Genomic DNA, 18,958 nt, shown 5'->3' with positions numbered 1-18,958 from the left:
GACTGACGAAATACTGTATTTATTTTGATATCTTACTGTTGCAATGTATGTGTGTGTGTGTGTGTGTGTGTGTGTGTGTGTGTGTGTGTGTGTGTGTGTGTGTGTGTGTGTGTGTGTGTGTGTGTGTGTGTGTGTGTGTTTTCTTTTCTTTCTTTTTCTTTTTCCCTCTATTCATTTATTTATTATAATGATAAAATTGATCCTGCGGTAAGTGTCTGATTAACGTGGGCGTATTCCTCGATTCTGCATATCGATGTAGACCCACTGTCTTGGAGAGAGACTTGGTGAGAGTCTAAAGTTTCAAGGCTTACTGTTCTTCTGAATACCTGACTTTGCTTCTATTTACTTATTGTTTCTGTATTAATTTTGCAAGAGTTCAGTATAACCAGAAATGTATGTGCAATGAAGGCGTCGTAAGCGAGGGCTTAAGTTCCGTTGAATAAATAGTATCTATCTGAAGTAAGTCCAAGTGGTTAGTACCACACACTAAGCCTGCAAGTGTTCCGTGAAAGTCGCCTCATCTTCGCACACCACAAAGGCCCGTGGTTCGTGGCCACCGGCACACTCATCCGTGGGCATCCTAACACCACCTCATGCGAACGAGAACAGAGGGCAATGATCATTCAATAAACAAGAACTTCATATATTTACAATGTTTTTCCCCGGTATATAAGTGAACTTGCAGAAAAAAACTGGGTGTCACCAGTGTCGTCTGAGATAACCAAGCCAGCCTTCCAAGCACGGTTGTGAGGGAGGAACACAGGAGTGGTGAGCGAGCCTCTGGCGTGATTGAGCAGGCACAAAGCCATTACTCACGGGAATTCACCTCCCGCTGGCTCGCTTGAATGAGCCGGCAATACTCCTGGGCTGAGGATTCCTCCTGCAGCTCCCGGCACAGCAACTCCGGGAACTGACCCATCTGGCTGCCGTGCATCACCACCGCCACCTGTGTCCCGATGGCAACACTCATCGTTACTAATCACAAACGCTACGGTGTAAAGCTTACAAACTAGTGATGTGATCTACTACTACTGGTACTACTACTATTACCACCACCACTACCACCACCACCACCACCACCACCACCACCACCACCACCACTACTACTACTACTACTACTATTATACCAAATTATCCTGCTTTTACTATACATATATAAACATGACTACAAAATACACATGCAACACATAAGCACATACCTCATTGAGGGCCACCAAAGGCACTTCCGTCACGACAGCCGCCAGCTCCTGCTGCCTCTGCCCAGCGTCCTTAAAAAGCTGGTAACCCTCCTCGCTCACTCCGCAGTTGTACAGGTCGACAATCTTGTCAGGGAAATCCACGGCGCACTGTCCACAGGAGAGGAAACATAACTTGAAGTCTGAGCCTGTCCAAGTCTGAGCCTGTCCAAGTCTGAGCCTGCCCACAGCCTTGCATGACTCACGCTGAGGCAGACAAGCTGCTTGAGGCCTGAGTCCCGAGGCACCCGGATGCACATCATGAATAACCTTTACCATACACCACAAAAGACTTCTTTCATCAGCTTACCTTATGGAAACTTAAAAGTAAAGAGTAAAAAATACGAGTAGGTCTATAGTGTTCACCGGTGTGTTACCGGCATTTGTTACCGTCCGACTCACAGACACCCAGACGAAGCACCTTTCACTTTGGATGTAAAGTGTTCAGCAAGCATGAGCGACAGGAGCAGAGGAGGCAATTCAAGTTTTATCGGCAAGATTTCTCAAGGACTTATGACAAGGGACACACATTACTACATGTCCTGCTATACAAAGTTGGCAGGAATGATAATGACAATACAAAGGGCAAACACCATTTTTTTCCACATTTACGTAAATAAACTGTCGTATTTAATTACAACGCTTAAATAAATGCAATATTATAATGAATTATAAATTATAAATTATCTGAACACAGTCCATTATGTAAATTTCTTATACATTCTATCTATAAAACTGTACATGGAAAGAACTGGAAATGTAAAATATTTCAGGCTTTATACTTTGGTGTAAAGGAACTACATATACTTTACAGCAAAGCATGACAGTACTTCAGCATCACCAAGAATATAATAAACAATAGCAGAACTCATGAATGAAACAGAAGCAACAAGAAAAAGAGTAGCGGTGTGACCTCAACCCTCTCCCACTGGAGGCCAAAGCAAAACAAGAAATGCAAAGTGAGTTCAGAGAGTAAAGCCTCGCAACGCTCACCACCAAGCTTCCCTAACCACGTCTAAACAAAAAATTTACATTATAACAGTACTTACTTACAGAAATCATCTAGAAATATAAATGTATTCATATTTTTTTTTTATTTATAACTGATCATTAATTAAACTAAACTCCTCCTCCTCCTCCTCCTCTTCTTCCCTGGGTAAGAAGAAGCGGGCGCACTATACCTGCACAGCGGCGTCCATGATAGCGGTGAAGTTGTCATCTTGAAGTACGACGGTATGGTCCATGAGGCAGGTGGTGAAGGCCAAGTGAGCAGCGGTGGTGTTAAACAGGTGCTGCCCAGCGCACAGCACCATCCAGTTGCCCATGCAGTCCCCGAGACCAAACTGGCACTCCCCGTCCTGTACGAGTAACGCACACCTTCAACAACAACAACAACAACAACAACAACAACAACAACTACAACAACAACAATATACATACATACATACATAATATTATATGAAGACAGACAGACAGAAAAACTTAATATTATATGAAGACAGACAGACATAAAAACTGAGACAAAGAACAGATTTACAGACAGGCAAACAGACAGATAGAGAACTGACGGAAAACAGAGACATAACTATGGAAAAAATTGGTAAACAGATAACAAATACAGAACAGATATACAGACAGATGACACTCAGACAAATAGACATAGAAGGCAGAACAGACAGAAAGATAAAGACAGAGACAGAAAGACAGAAAGAATGAAAGATGCACACACACACACACACACACACACACACACACACACACACACACACACACACACACACACACACACACACACACACACACACACACACACAGAAGTTAACATAAACACAGAGATATGACTAGAGCAGACAAAGACATACAAAAACACGAACAAAGACGTCGGTAGGGAAATAGATGCAGAAAGAAGCAGGAAGGCGGGCAGGTAGTGTGGTGGACACAAACCTCAGTCACACTGCCGTACGGGATGAGCTCGAGGTCCAGCAAGTGCGGCAGGGCGTGTACAAAGGGTGCCATCTGGGTCTTGAGGAACCAGAGAGCTTGACTGCTGGCGGAAGTCATCACCACACTCACCTTCACCTGTAAAGTGTAAATGATGATGATGATGATGATGATGATGATGATGATGATGATGATGATGATGATGATGATGATAATAATAACAATAATAATAATAATAATAACAATAAAAATATCAGGAGCCTGGATGCTAACTTTAGTGAAGTTTCTGTTGTTCCTCCTCTCCCCCTACTCCTAGCCTCCCTCCGTGGCCGGGACACCACTGCCGCACGCACACGCTGCCTCCATGCCTCCACGACCGAGCCAACTTGCTCCACGCGGCCACCTCGCCCTACACGTGCAAACTGTTTATATCTTTCTTACCGCATTAGGGCGCTGGCCTGGTGACGGAGACTGGGCGCTAGGGACACAGACGCTCCCCCCGACACTGCATCCACTACGGCAGCAAGAGCTTCCTTCCGGGCAGTGGCCGTCCACGAGGCACCGCCGCTGTGGACCACCGGGAAGGCGTCAGTGTGTCTTGTGAGGGACGCCTACTGGCATGTGTACAGCAGCAGTGGTTACTATGAACGTCACAGTATTATCACCAAACACACAAATAAACATCAAACATACTTGCGCGCGGCGGCGGACACGTCGGTTTGCCTGGTAGGGACATGGAAGCGGCACTGGGGGTGGAGGAGGGCACCTACCACACGGCTTGTACATCCCACACCTGAGGAGAGTAACAACGTGTGGTTAAACCCCGTGTGTGTGTGTGTGTGTGTGTGTGTGTGTGTGTGTGTGTGTGTGTGTGTGTGTGTGTGTGTGTGTGTGTGTGTGTGTGTGTGTGTGTGTGTGTGTGTGTGTGTGTGCAAGAATAAACCTTGTACCGGTGGTCACACACGACTTACATACCCGAACGATCTCGGCGGCGGGTACCATGGCTGGACGGGTTCGGGAGGAGCCACCACAACCATAACAGGATCCGTAATGTTTTCAAACGCCGTTTCATCCATGGTGGTGGACCCTGCTTTTGTTTTAGGGGGCATGTACGGGGGGATCCATGTTGCTGGAGGCGGTGCGAGAGTGTCGATTATAGGCTGCGGCTGGGGCTGAGACTGGAAATGGCAACATACTGGACTTGGGTAGATATTACAGTTAGTCTCCAAAGGACACCGACTGACTGGATAAGGTATAGGCTGGGGAGGAGGATAAGGAAGAGGCTGGGGAGTAGGGTAAGGGAGGGGCTGTGGGGTAGGGTAAGTTATAGGCTGCGGAAGAGGGTAGGGTAGAGGCTGGGGTAGAGGATAAGGTTCAGGTTGGGGAGTAGGATAAGGTTGAGGTTGGGGAAGTGGATAAGGAAGAGGTTGGAACTGGCAACAGGGGCTTGGGATATAGTTCGGCATAGAGCAGTCAATTTCCAAGGGACACGGGTGTACCGATGGTGGCTGCTGGGAAGGAGGGTAAGGCGGAGGCTGAGGAAGAGGATAAGGCAAAGGCTGGGGAGGAGGATATGACGGACGCTGGGGAGGGGGATAAGGCAGGGGCTGGGGAAGGGGATAAGGCAGGGGCTGGGGAGGGGGATAAGGCAGGGGCTGGGGAGTGGGATAAGGCAGGGGCTGGGGAGGGGGATAAGGTAGGGGCTGCGGTTGACAACATGGATTTTGTCGGTAGATAATCAAACTGCAGTTGGGTTGACAAGGACGCGGATCAACTGGTGAAGTGGTACAGTTAGTATTCCTGCGACACCGATTAAGTATTGGTAGTGGCTGGAGAGGAGGGTAAGGTAACAACTCGCGTGAAGCGTTAGGTAAAGGCTGGGGAGGAGTGTAAGGTGAGGGCTGGGACTGGCAACAAGGGTGGTGACGATAGGCGGGAAGATTGCATTTCGCCTGCCTGGGGCACCGGCGACTCTTCTCTTGCGTCACATAAGTCACCGCCGACAGATTTACAGTCGTCGTCTTGGGTGAGCCTCCCAAAGCAACACAGAGTGCCGCTGTCGCCAACACCAATAGCACAACAGCCACCTGGTCAAACACATCGAAAACAAATTATTCGTACACTAAACATGAAACATAAATCTCTGTTCACCTAAAATCAGACACTTCAGTAGCGTCTATATATAACATCCTTCAGTATCAGGCAAATCCCTCCATCGAGCAACTACATGTAGGCTTATCATAAAACCATAACACGTAACAAGGTCAATACTGCGCAGAGAGCAGATACTCACGCGGCTCATGGTGGCTGAGTGACAGCCTTGTCTTAGTCCCTAGCCTGTATGGACCCCTTCACTTATATCCATCTCTAAAAGTGTAGTTCCTAACACTGCGCATGCGCATCTACCACGGACGGTCGATCTACCACACTAAACACCACAAGGACATATATTTCACTCCTAGTCACAAAGCTTGTTTGTCTTGTCCAAAGTTAACGTCAGTGAAAAAAAAAAATCATGGTAATTCTTCTCCCTTGATAGGATGCGAGTGAGTCTCTCCCGTCGTACTCTTACAGCACTACAAAACAAATAATATTTTTCATAAACTCCAGTGAGACAATTAGAAAAATAATAGAGTCCCCAGATGGCGTGACCACTAAGATGCAGTAGACCAACTTTCACCACCCCCGTCCATACGTGCCCTCCCTTACCACCAGCCCGCCTATACACGCCCCTCCCTTACCATCAACATCTGAACCAAACACCACCAGGCAGCTGCGAGGTCTCAGTATACAGATCCTCAACTCTGGACCATTTAGGTTTAGGAAGCGACGTGTGTGTGTGTGTGTGTGTGTGTGTGTGTGTGTTTCATAAGAAAACACATGTAATTGTATCTGCGAAAAAAAGAAAAAGTTTGTGCTGTATGCTGGAAGGAGTGAAATAATGGATAAAAGACGAAAACGTGAAGAAAAGAAAGATGACAAATGCTAAACAAGATGACAGGACACAAGCAGCTGTGTTCGAGAGGAAGAGGAGGAGGAGGAGAAGGAGGAGGAGGGGAGCTATATATAAAATAAGAACTGAAGCCATAATTGACCATAAAAGTTTAATTAAGTGAAACTCCACGAAGCCAGCATGACTACACGCGGAAGTTCCTTTACAAATCATACACACCTATGTCTTCTTATCATGCTTAAGCATATACCCATCTAATCTTTTAACCCTGTCACTGCTATCTGGCACAACGTTCCCTAATCACTAATCGTTCTGAGACATTTTCTATACTTCCACAGCCACTTCTAAACATTACAAAGGCTAGAAACTGAAACACATACTCCCTTAATCTTTTTTTTTTGTAGAGTTATACGGGATTCTTTGTAACATTAATCGTTGCACAACACAATGAGATTTTCAAAACTCCCTACTGATTTAATGCTAACTACCTGATTACCGAGTTTGTGCCAGTCATCTACCACTCTATTTGCGGACTTTTTTTTTTTTTCCGCACCTTTCTCAAGCTTAAGCCTGACATTTCTTGTCCAATCCTGGTTGCTGACCTGAGGTATCTATATCACCTGTCTTGCTATACGTACATACACTTCATGCCACTTCAATATGAATAAAGCTAAATCTGTGAGAGAGACAGAGAGAGAGAGAGAGAGAGAGAGAGAGGAATTTTACATTTACTCTGACTCATTATTTCTCTTTACCATAGCAGCCCTTGGAAACAACTACTCTGCACAATTAATTTCGTCATGCACTGACTCATGTGTGTTTATTTATTCGTGCACAGCTTGATCTATTCTTCTGTTGTACACTTTCCTCTTCAGACTGTTGAGTGTCAGCTCGGGTGAAAATTCAAAGCGCCAGTGACTCCAAGAAATTTAGGACTCGGTAGTTAAAGCTCTGTTATCTATCTGATCTATCTCTCGTCTATCTTCGTATTTATTAATTTATTTATATTTCATTTGGAGACAGGGAGGGGAGAAAGGAATGAGGTGTTATGGTTAATTTTACACTTTCTAATTATCTAGCTACCTTCGTATTTACTTACGTATCTGCTATTATCTATAACTCAATGGGCTCAATGACTAAATACAGTATGTTTCAGCATCTTGACCAGGTTATGAAAGCTTCAGATTTTCGGTAATTTGACTTCAGATACTTATTAAAACATAATACGTTTCATAATTTTAATGAAACTACACAACAAAGGGAGTCACAGCTCTGTTTCCTGCAACCAACGAGACTACATGAAATAAGATATAAAATTACCTGCATCGATACTTTTCTTTTTATTGCAGGTAGCATATACATTCGATAAACTATATTAATCCTTTCATGGCGATATACAATGAGCACACCATTAAATGCACTATATGAAACTTTAAGAGCAACAAGAAAAGGGAAAGAAGGTTTAGAAGAATAGATTTTCAGATTTCAAGCCAGTATGTTTAGAGCGTATAGAACAAAATCAAAATCTCTCATTGTGTTGTAAGGAGCGATGCGCTTAATTGCAGTGAAAGAGTTACGGCTAAAATTGCCCTCAGTCTCTCCGATAAAATATCTTATGGATGTTTGGTCGATAAGTAGTGAGCATACCGATGTAGCAATGTAATATTCACATTTTTTACCGTAACATTAAGTGCATGTTTGGTGTTATGACTTCCAGACACGACAGGAATTCTACTTGATTGGCATACATATACTGTATCACGACATCCTTGCTCCTGCAACAGTATCACAAAGGCCTTTCTCCAGCAGTACAAATAAAGCTGAAACATACCCCTACATTCTGCGCTCATCACCTACGTTATGCCTGATGACAATGTTTGTTATCAGAAGTGAACGAAGACTTAACAAAGGAGTCTGTTTATCCGCGGCTGTACTGAATGGAGGTCAGGAACAACGCTCCCAGATGTCGCCTCCTCATACCCATACTAACTTTCGCCAATTTTTCCCAGCTTTCTGTGGCCTCATTCTTCTCATCGATGAAATCTGAGTGGCCTTCCGTAAGCCGAGTGGTTGACTTTTGTTAGCTCGATCCACCGAAGGAATGTAAATTTGGGCTGAAAGGAAGAAAAGGAGACCTTGGGGAGATCTTGTTCAAGTAAGGAAGCATGGAAGGTGAGACAAGGCTAGTTTAGAACTTAAGTTGATTTTCCAAGGTTTATGGTTAAAGCAAGAACCGTACAAAGATGGTGGAATTCTTGAATCAACAATCACAGATACGAAAGAACAGAGAACACGTATCTGAGAAATTGCAATAAGTCCAAGGACAAACAATGAAAAGAAAATGAGACTGTTGAAACCAAAGCGCGTGTGCATAATAGAATCACTATGTCAAGTAGATATGAAGGAAAGAAATGAAGAGTGTTTGAGAGAATTAAGGACAGAAAGAATTATAGAAAATTATACGACAAAGAGGATATAATTATATGAGTAAGATCAAAGCTGTGGGAACAAGAGTCCAATCTCCGGTGAAATGCGAGGCCAGAGTGCTGGAGAAGGGGAAGAAAATGGGAGAGAAGAAAAATGAGAAACTTCAATAAGCAAAGCGAGAATACATGGACGACAATAATGGACACTTCTCTCGTCGCCATCCTCTAACAGACAGTCAGACAAGTAGACAGAAAGACAGACAGACAGTTAGGGAGATAGATAGATGGATAGATAGATAGATAGATAGATAGATAGATAGATAGATAGATAGATAGAGGGAGAGATAGATAGATAGACAGATAGATAGATAGACAGATAGATAGATAGATAGATAGATAGATAGATAGATAGATAGACAGACAGACAGACAGACAAAAACAGACAGACAGACAGACAGATAGATACACAGATGAATGGCTATACAGAAATATTTGATACATTAAAAAAAAGTGCACTTGAATTTTTTTTTTGTGACAACTCGAGCTATTATTTAGAATCAGTGCGTTGTTTATTTTTATTTCTTTTTCTTTTTTTCGTTAAGAGTGCTGCACGAATTATAACTTTGCTACTTGGGTGTGAAAATTGTTTTTTTACGTCCATCATTCAAGCGTACTTCTCTCTCTCTCTCTCTCTCTCTCTCTCTCTCTCTCTCTCTCTCTCTCTCTCTCTCTCTCTCTCTCTCTCTCTCTCTCTCTCTCTCTCTCTCTCTCTCTCTTTCCTTGCATGCATTTCTATTGTTAGCTACAGCGACCCATACGTTGTAAGTTACTGTGATCACTTTCCATCCTGTCGCGCCTCAGTGTTTATGAAATTAACTGACGTAATAACACACACACACACACACACAGACCGCTGTGACGCTAACACCTCGCGACGACAACTTGGTCCGCCATTAGACCAGTGATGGAAAAAAGAAAGAAAAAAAACAGGAAGATGGAAAGAAAAAGGGAAAAAAAGAAAGAAAGAAAGAAAGAGAGGAGGAAAGGAAGGAAGGAGGAAGGAAGGATGGAAGGAAGGAAGGAAGGAAGGAAGGAAGGAAGGAAGGAAGGAAGGAAGGAAGGAAGGAAGAAAGGAAGAGAGAAATAAAGAAGGAAAGAAGGAAAGGAAGGAAGGAAAGAAGGAATGAAGGGAGGGAGGAAGGAAGGAAGGAAGGAAGGAAGGAAGGAAGGAAGGAAGGAAGGAAGGAAGAAGGGAAGGAGGAAGGAGGAAGGAAGAAGGGAAAGAGGAAGGAAGAAGGGAAGGAGGAAGGAAGGAAGGAAGGAAGGAAGGAAGGAAGGAAGGAAGGAAGGAAGGAAGGAAGAAAGAAAGAAAGAAAAGAAGGAAGGAAGGAAGGAAAAGGAAGAGAAAGAAAAAGAGAAAAGAAAAGAAAGAAAAGAAAGAAAAGAAATATAAACAAAAAAATATAAATAAGAAAAAAGCGAAAAAAAAATACGAAAAAATCAAGAAAACTACAAAAGCGGCACAGTTTCATTAGGTGGTGGATCACAATACGTACCATAAAACAATGGCACACAACTGTCAGCTTTGCCCCAATTTGCAGTCACACACTGGTGCTCTGCGTAACCTTGAGGCTCAGGTTACAAGCTCTGACCAAACGTTGTGAAAGCGATTGACCTCCTTGCTAGACTTCGTGCTCTTTGTTTCTTGCTGCGCTCACCATGTCTCCTCTCGTAAATTCTCTTTGCCTGCTGGTGAGTCTCTGACACCTAAATCCACAAATATTCAAACGATATCAAGACGATTCAAGGAAACTCGTACTATCATAAAGAATAACAAACACAAAGAGGATAAAAGCAGCATGGTAGATTGTGGAGTTGTTAGTGCATCACGGACTGGTACTGAGAGAGGAGATCGGCTGTCCTAGTCTTTGGGCCGCCATGTTCCTTCGGGTGAGTTTTGATCAATTTCACAGGATTCCCGCCTGGTCCCCGATCCATAGCTCCCCGCCCCTCTCTTCTTTCTTGTCTTTATTTTACTTTATTTTATTTTTTTTTATTTATTCATTTATTTATTTATTTATTTATTTTTTTTTTTTTTAGTCGCTCTCTTCCTTTCCGCATCGATCACGTTACCGAGGAGGGGCATGTCAGTTTAACACTGATGACTGATACTCTCGTGCCTCACCTGCAAAATGGAAAACTTTAGAAGAAAGTTTTCTCTAACCGCCGCGCCCTCTGCCTAATGTTCGTCCATACCACCTCGTCCAAATCAATAATTCTTTGACCGTGCATTTCTTATTTGCTTTGAGTCATTTTCAGATATAAAATTACTATTATTATTATTATTATTATTTTTTTTTTTTTTTTTTTTTTTTTTTTTTGCAGCTTCCTGTTCATTTTGAAGTCTACACTTAATCTTTTCCTCATGTTCCTGGCTTACATCGTCGGTATGCATTTATACTGCAACTCTCCTATTTCCAGATTTAAATGGTCCCCTTCTGCTTTTAGAGGCTCTGATGGCTGCTCCTGTGGTGGCGCAGTCAGAATTTTTTTAAGTGACATCTTTGCAGACACTTGTGCCGTACTCCAGAATTTCCAATCGCCGTCGAAAATAGGGCTCAGAAGAAGCATGTCCATGGGTATTCTTCGGCCACTTGGCAATAATCCGAAAAACGAGCAACTTCCAGCGGGAACTGTCCTAGGATTGGGTTTAACTAAGTCCCATCGCTGACCATGCGGCCAGAGCCTCCATAACTTTTACTTAGTTTGTAATATTGTATCGCCCAAGAATATCCTTCACTAACTTGTTAATTTTATATAAGTATTCTTGTTTTGCCAATATCTGCCAAATACCAGCATATATCAGTCTCTATGGTATGAGTAGCTCAAAAATTGCTCTCTATTTTCAGGAGGGATATAAGTTTCTGATCTACAAATTTCAGAAAATTAAAATTATATACACCACACTTTGCTCTTCAGAGACGGATAAATTGATTGCTCTTCTTTTCAGGCACTATTGGTGGCGGCTATCCTAGCACAAGTCAATAGCTATGTTATTCCACAAGTGGCCTCAACACCCTACGTGTACCCAGGATACCCAGGATACCAAGGATACCCAGGAATTTACGGCCATTTGTGCCCGTATGTGGTGGTCCCTCAGCCGCAAACCTACTGTTACTTCGTGAGGCAACAAGGACCACCGCCCCCACCGCCACCACCACCGCCACCATCGCCGCCGCCGCCGCCGCCGCCGCCGCCGCCGCCGCCGCCGCCGCCGCCGCCGCCGCCGCCACCGCCACCGCCGCCACCACCACCACCGCCGCCGCCGCCGCCACCCCCACCACCACCCCCGCCGCCACCACCACCAATCCTGTTCCCACCTCCACCACCACCCCCCATCCTGCCCCCATTTCCACCCGCCATCCTGCCCCCACCCCCACCCGCCATCTTGCCCCCACCCCCACCGGCCATCCTGCCCCCACCCCCACCCGCCATCCTGCCCCCACCTCCACCCGCCATCCTGCCCCCACCCCCACCCGCCATCCTGCCCCCACCCCCCACCCGCCATCCTGCCAACATCCCCACCCGCCGTCCTGCCCCCACCCCAACCCCCCGTCCTGTCCTCGTCCTGCGTTGTGTACCCATGCGTATACCCATACTGGGGCCATTCTGGAGTCATCGGGTAATGCAACAACCCAAGCAGCGGCCGTGCCTGCTCTGTGGCCATGTAACACTGATGACTAAGGCAATCATACTCCACCACGGGATACAGGACGAAAAATGAGAGCTCTTACAACAGAAACCATGGATGTGAACATAGCTGACTTGGATAAAGGGGGCATCCGCTCCTGCTTCGATTCTGCCCCGCCCAGTACAGCCCCTGCTCTCCCGCCGCCGACACGAGAACCACCACAATTAAGCTCGGCTGCATTTTTCTATCAGCTTCACAACTATGCATTCCTTAATACTTGGCTTACTTCCCTTCTCCTCACTAGTGCTGCATCTTGGACGTTGGCTTTCAAATAAACATCTGCATCAGAGCGAATATGAATTCGAAATAAACCCTTCACTTCATAACTTTCAGTGGAGTTTGTGTGAATGAACGAGTGGCTACGCTATTATAACGATGCGATGCACGAGTAACATTAGCAAATTTACACTCACTAAGCAGAATCAGATTTCTATAAAATAATAAATACATAAAATAAACAAATAAAATAAAACAAATAAATAAAGCTTTCCATTATCATCATTATCATCATCTTCATCTTCATCATCATCATCACCATCATCATCATCATTTCCTGGCATTTATATGAATATTCATAATTCAATTAACCCTCCAGAAAAGTGGTGGAAACAAATAATGTCTGTTATTACAGTGTTGCCCATGTGGGTGTGGCGCGTCACGTCCCCGGGGCGGGCAGCTGACTGGTGCACGCATCAGTGTCGCTACTTCCTCTCCCTCCCATATATATATATATATATATATATATATATATATATATATATATATATATATATATATATATATATATATATATATATATATATATATATATATATATATATATATATATATATATATATATATATTTATTTATTTATTTATTTATATTCAAAATATTTTCATACACTGTATCAATTAGCCTTGACCTGAGCTTTTTTTGTTCTTATTTATCAGTGTGAAAACAATAATAGAAGCAAAGTATTAACTATTCAGGAATAGTGTGGAAATCAATAAACATGTATAAGCGACACCTTGAGCCTGTGATAGAAACAGCCCTGGAATGAACGCTACCATTTATTTATCTTTTGTACAAAATGTAAGATAGTCAAGGCAAAGACGAACTAATTACTGCAAAGATTATACTCTTCTACAGTTTCCAATTACTGTGTGTAACTTAAATAATTGTTTTTTACTAACAAAAATAAAGAAAGAAATATTAAGTTCGTAAGGAGCTCAGTGGAACAGCCGCTCGAAGCCTGCTGGTGCACGTGGACTCCAATCACTTTCATTCCAACGAGCCTCCACGCCCAACCCTAAAGATTCTATATATTCCTTGCTCAAGCCCCATTTCACTGGAGGAAGAGCCGTCGGGAACGAGGCCGACGTGTACGTGCTCCCAAATGATGATGATGATGATGATGATGATGATGATGATGATGACGGAAACTATACTTCATGATGCCCCTAACAGTTTACCATATGGTAGGTAGCCCATCTAAAAATCAACAGATGATACTGATCCATTTTAAGGATTAAAAATCTCTCTCTCTCTCTCTCTCTCTCTCTCTCTCTCTCTCTCTCTCTCTCTCTCTCTCTCTCTCTCTCTCTCTCTCTCTCTCTCTCTCTCTTTCTTTTCTCTTCTCTAACCCCGTAAGGTATTTCTTTCCAACCTGTTTTTTCCTGTACGTCTTATGCCGGAGGGAGTGGAGGGTGGGGAGAGAGCCTTCTGGTTTCCTGTCCTTTTCTTCTACTATCACCTTAGTAGTTCTGGGTCAGGTCATCTCGTGAGGGCCGCAAGGTCTGCTGTGGCCTGTTTTTCTATGTAACTCTCTCTCTCTCTCTCTCTCTCTCTCTCTCTCTCTCTCTCTCATCTCTCTCTCTCTCTCTCTCTCTCTCTCTCTCTCTCTCTCTCTCTCTCTCATTTCTTATATGTCCATCACTTCCTTTATCCTTGATATCTGCCTGACGTCTTGTGTTAAGTAATTATTAAATATTAGTTACATTTTTTTTAAATGTATATGACGTTTATGGTAAAAAGTCGAAATTATAAATAAATTAATAAACAAAAAAATAGAATGACCATATATGAAATAATGTCAACAGAATTCCACGTCACCCAAAAAAGACTTTGGAAAGGATTTATAGAGTAAATAAATGGAGAGACCATCTTTGCTGAATCGTCAAATGCTGCACTGCCCCAATTTGCTTATGATTTATACATTACCCTGACTTACCAACTCAGATCCTTCGGCAAGGTCTCGTTGTTATATTCATGCCTTTTCTAACACCACTCTTTCGCCTCTCGGTAGCACTCAACTGGAATGATGAGACAAATATGTCAGCATCAGCCAGCCTCGTCCTCAGACCGCTGGTTAAATTGGCGATACTAGGCAGTGATGTGCAGCCACGTAAAGGTAACAAATGTTGCATAATGAAATCAAGTTATTATTACAGAAACAAAAATGCTGATCGTGCTGAGGCCGTCAAGTGATGGTTCTTGAAGCGGCACTCACATTTTCTTTGTGATACCCCTGCATGTCTGTTCTCTCTCATGGTTTTTGTTTTCTGTGGTTACTTTAGACACTAACTATAGAAAAACAAAGAGAGAGAGAGAGAGAGAGAGAGAGAGAGAGAGAGAGAGAGGAGAGAGAGAGAGAGAGAGAGAGAGAGAGAGAGAGAGAGAGAGAGAGGAGAGAGAGAGGGAGAGAGAGAGAGAGAGAGAGAGAGAGAGAGAGAGAGAGAGAGAGAGTTTAAAGCTTATTTCCATATTAGTGGATTTTCTGCGTATTTCATAGATTTCGAAAAAGCCAGAACTTTTAATGTGCAAAGATGATAGCACAAAAAGAAAACAATAAAATACACGAAAAGAATATCGTAAAGAAAAGTAAAAAAAATTCTAGTATAAGATTTAACAAAATTGACTAACAAATAAATATCATAAAACAGTCTAAAACAGTGTTCTTCACCTTTTCTAAGTCTACACAGCCTTCCGACAGTTTATGAGAAATCCATATACCCTCGCGCCTTGGAGAATTAATTACAAAAGAATTACATGAATATTTGACTTAGACGGAAAATATGTAAATAAAAGTATTAGATCTCTATTTTAAACAAAGAAAATAACTATTCGATTCTAAATCAGTTATATAGATAGCTAAGTAACAATAAAGTAAAATGCCATATTTCAAACACATGAAGCGCAAGTTGTGTTTGAGTCTAATATGCTAATATAATACATTATTACTTTTTTATTATTACTTTTTTTATTATTATTATTTTTGTCTCAATATAAATTAATTTCTTACATGGCACTTCCTAAAACATCTTTTCGTACAGAGCACTTTTATACACACTGTCATGTTCTCCACCATTTACATTTGAAAAAATGTATGCACTATTGGGTTTATCAAGCATGCAGGTTGACTGTCACTGCCCTCTACCACACAGAGACCCCTATCAGGTCCCATCTTAGCCTACATCTCTCTAAGGAATGTAATGTGAAAGGCTAACAAAGATTTTGTACCACCGGTTAAAAAAAAAAAAAAATCCTTTGGAATGAGTCAAATAATGAGGTGAAATAATGGAGTCGGTAACAGCGAGGAACATTAGGGATGATTTAGACACATTACTTAAATGAGTCACAGCTTGGCTTCACTAAGGGGAAATCATGGTTGTTTGGGGGGTTGGGGAGGGACTAATGCTGCACCATAGGCTTAACAGACTGAGGGGTAGGAGGGTGCGGAAAGGTAGTTTGGGGGATTGGGGAGATAGTGATCCTGTACCCCAGTCTGGAAAGATGGAGGGGTAGGGGGTGCGGGAAGGTAGTTTGGGGGTTGGGGAGGTAGTATGCTGTACCCCAGTCTGGAAAGATGGAGGGGTAGGGGGTAAGGGAAGGTAGTTTGGGGGTGTGGGGGGAGCGATGCTGCACCCCAGGCTTAACAGATGGAGAGGTAGGGGGGTGCGGGAAGGTAGTTTGGGAGGGTTGGGGAGTAAGCGATGCTGCACCCAAGGCTTAACAGATAGAGGGATAGGAGGGGTGCTGGAAGGTAGTTTTGGGGGTTAGGGAGGAACCAATGCTGCACCCAAGGCTGGACAAATGAAGGGGAAGGGAGGGGTGGAAGAAGGTAGTTTGGGGGGATGGGGAGGGAACGATGCTGCACCCCAGGCTTAACAGATGGAGAGGTAGGGGGTGCGGGAAGTTTTGAACTGTTCATTGCTGAGACGCAAAATTGTTTCTTGAAAGACCTTACGGACTGTGGGAGACTGCTCCAAAATTTGGTACAATCTACATTCTACAAAAACGGATTGTGCTCCAGCATTTGTTTTTAATTTTGAAACAGACAATTGTTCGAGTTATCTAGTACTGACTGTGCACACGCCCTTACTGAAGACATCGAGAACAAATAATTGACAGCGTTTCCTTTAGCAACATTGTGCAACATTCGTATCTCATACTCGCACTTGTGATGCACTTTTAGACAGCCAAGTTCTTTGCTATTTTATTGAAAATATGTTTTATTCTGTTCTATAAAGTGCTGGAAACCATTTTTGTTTTTATAGTTAATGTGGAAATCAAAGGCTAAATACAGAAACAACACAGATGATAGAGAAAAGCCTCATGGTTAAGGGAAATGTATTCAAGTTGGCATACGAGTATCTGTCTGCTGTTCAGGACACGCGATGGACGTGAGCTGGTCACGTGGTGAGCAGAGCTGACAAGAGATGGACGGGTAGGCTGACTGAAAGAAACCAAGGAGAGAGAGAGAGAGAGAGAGAGAGAGAGAGAGAGAGAGAGAGAGAGAGAGAGAGAGAGAGAGAGAGAGAGAGAGAGAGAGAGAGAGAGAGAGAGAGAGAGAGAGAGAGAGAGAGAGAGACCGTATTATCCACTTTACATTATTTGACCCCGTACCCTATCTTCCTCCAAGGTCACTCAAACCTTCAAAGAAATCACGCAATCATGTGAGAGTTATTTTCAACAAATACACTAAAATGTCAAAGCATGACAATTATTTAGACAAGTCAAAAGCATTAGTGTGAGTACTACTACTACTACTACTACTACTACTACTACTACTACTACTACTACTACTATTACTACTACTACTACTACTACTACCACTAATAATAATAACAATAATAATAATAATAATAATAATAATAATAATAATAATAATAATAATAATAATAATAATAATAAATTATCATTATTATTATTATTATTATTATTATTATTATTATTATTATCATTATTATTAAGTATTATTATCATTATTATTATTATTATTATTATCATAACAAAAACAACAACAAAGTACACGTGTCTATCAGTGTCTTGCTGCTATACGCAAAAAGCTATAAACGGATTTCAACGAAAATAAGAGGAAATATTTGCTTTGGGCCAAGACAGAAACTATTCGAGTTTTGAGGTGGATGCGGACCAGTATGCGGGGCTGCGACGTGATTTCAGGCTCGCCATATTCCCCGACCCACTCCCGCTGAAAATCTATGGAGAACCTTTGCCGGATTTCATATAAATCTAAGGACGCCGTTTGTCATCTTTCATATAAATATACAGGAAATATTTGCCAGGTTTAATATGAGTCCACGGAGAATGTTTGCCACATTTCATATTAATGTTTGCCGCTGACGGAGGTATGCGTTCTCTGAATGCCTTCACAGTAATATTGTTATTACAATTAATACCTCCTCCTTCCCCTCCTCCTCTCCACTACTACTACTGCTGCTGCTGCTGCTGCTGCTGCTGCTGCTGCTGCTACTACTACTACTACTACTTCTACTCCTATTACTACTAATCCTATAACAGTAATAATAGCAGTGACAACACCAAGAACAACTGCTATTGCTGCCACTGCTATTTCTTCTTTCACTGCTAAAAGTAATTCTATATATAACAACAACAAAAACTGCTACTACTATTACTATTTCTACTATTACTAGTACTAATTACTGCTACAAACGTTTCACTACAAGCGTCATTACTGCTACAACAACTGTCACTACTACTTACTACTACTACTACCACCATTATTACTACTACCATTACTACTACAATTATTACAACCGCTACGACTAGAGCAGAAGAAATCATTACATGAAGCAACCACCAACATAACGCAATATACTGAAAGCAGACAGAATAATAACACCTTAATTTCACCTTACGAGCAGCGGACACCAGCACTGCACGAATATGATTTGGTAGAGAGAAAAGAAATGGAAAGGAAACAATTACGGGCAAGTTTCCATGCGACTAAATAAAAAAAAATGTAAATAAAAGTCCTCTCTCTCTCTCTCTCTCTCTCTCTCTCTCTCTCTCTCTCTCTCTCTCTCTCTCTCTCTCTCTCTCTCTCTCTCTCTCTCTCTCTCTCTCTCGCTAACCAGCCCTCGTTCGTATAAAAAAAGGAGGAACCAACTCGGCCGTGAACCTCGAGGCTGGAATAATTTAATGATCAGCTAAACGTCACGGGAGAGCCCTTAGCGTGCTCCGCCGGGCGTGTGCCCCGGCCAACAAAGACATGAAAGACTGTCCCTCGGAAAAAATGACGAGGAACCTGTATTTAAAGACCGATTGTGGGTGTGCGGCCTTACGTACGTGAAGTTTCAGGTGAGGAGGAGGAGGAGGAGGAGGAGGAGGAGGAGGAGGAGGAGGAGG

The 18,958-nt window shown here is 42.8% G+C and overlaps 2 protein-coding genes across 4 annotated transcripts in view; one reads left to right on the top strand and one right to left on the bottom strand.

Annotated features, from left to right (window-relative positions):
- Positions 1 to 629: 629 nt before the first annotated feature.
- The window catches only part of LOC135089678 (uncharacterized), a 71,005-nt gene continuing 52,676 nt past the window's right edge, over positions 630 to 18,958 (bottom strand). The window contains exons 1-8 of one of the 3 annotated variants that reach the window (XM_063985590.1): positions 5,470 to 6,740; positions 4,152 to 5,263; positions 3,870 to 3,969; positions 3,618 to 3,743; positions 3,180 to 3,314; positions 2,417 to 2,593; positions 1,200 to 1,346; positions 630 to 946 (exon numbers count right to left, since the gene is read on the bottom strand). In XM_063985590.1, coding sequence (XP_063841660.1) covers positions 809 to 946; positions 1,200 to 1,346; positions 2,417 to 2,593; positions 3,180 to 3,314; positions 3,618 to 3,743; positions 3,870 to 3,969; positions 4,152 to 5,263; positions 5,470 to 5,478 — 1,944 coding nt within the window. In that variant the 5' untranslated portion in view covers positions 5,479 to 6,740 and the 3' untranslated portion in view covers positions 630 to 808. Of the gene's footprint in view, positions 947 to 1,199; positions 1,347 to 2,416; positions 2,594 to 3,179; positions 3,315 to 3,617; positions 3,744 to 3,869; positions 3,970 to 4,151; positions 5,264 to 5,469; positions 6,741 to 18,958 lie in introns of those variants that run through there. The other 2 variants (XM_063985599.1, XM_063985607.1) reach the window with 2 other exon arrangements.
- LOC135116267 (uncharacterized) lies at positions 10,433 to 12,600 on the top strand. Its single transcript, XM_064033634.1, has 2 exons — positions 10,433 to 10,505; positions 11,566 to 12,600. The coding sequence occupies exons 1-2, from the start codon at positions 10,494 to 10,496 to the stop codon at positions 12,337 to 12,339; spliced, it is 786 nt and encodes a 261-aa protein (XP_063889704.1). The 5' UTR covers positions 10,433 to 10,493; the 3' UTR covers positions 12,340 to 12,600.

This window comes from Scylla paramamosain, chromosome 3 (genome assembly GCF_035594125.1).
Source record: "Scylla paramamosain isolate STU-SP2022 chromosome 3, ASM3559412v1, whole genome shotgun sequence".
NCBI lineage: Eukaryota > Metazoa > Arthropoda > Malacostraca > Decapoda > Portunidae > Scylla > Scylla paramamosain.
This window is presented reverse-complemented; position numbering and strand designations above follow the sequence as displayed.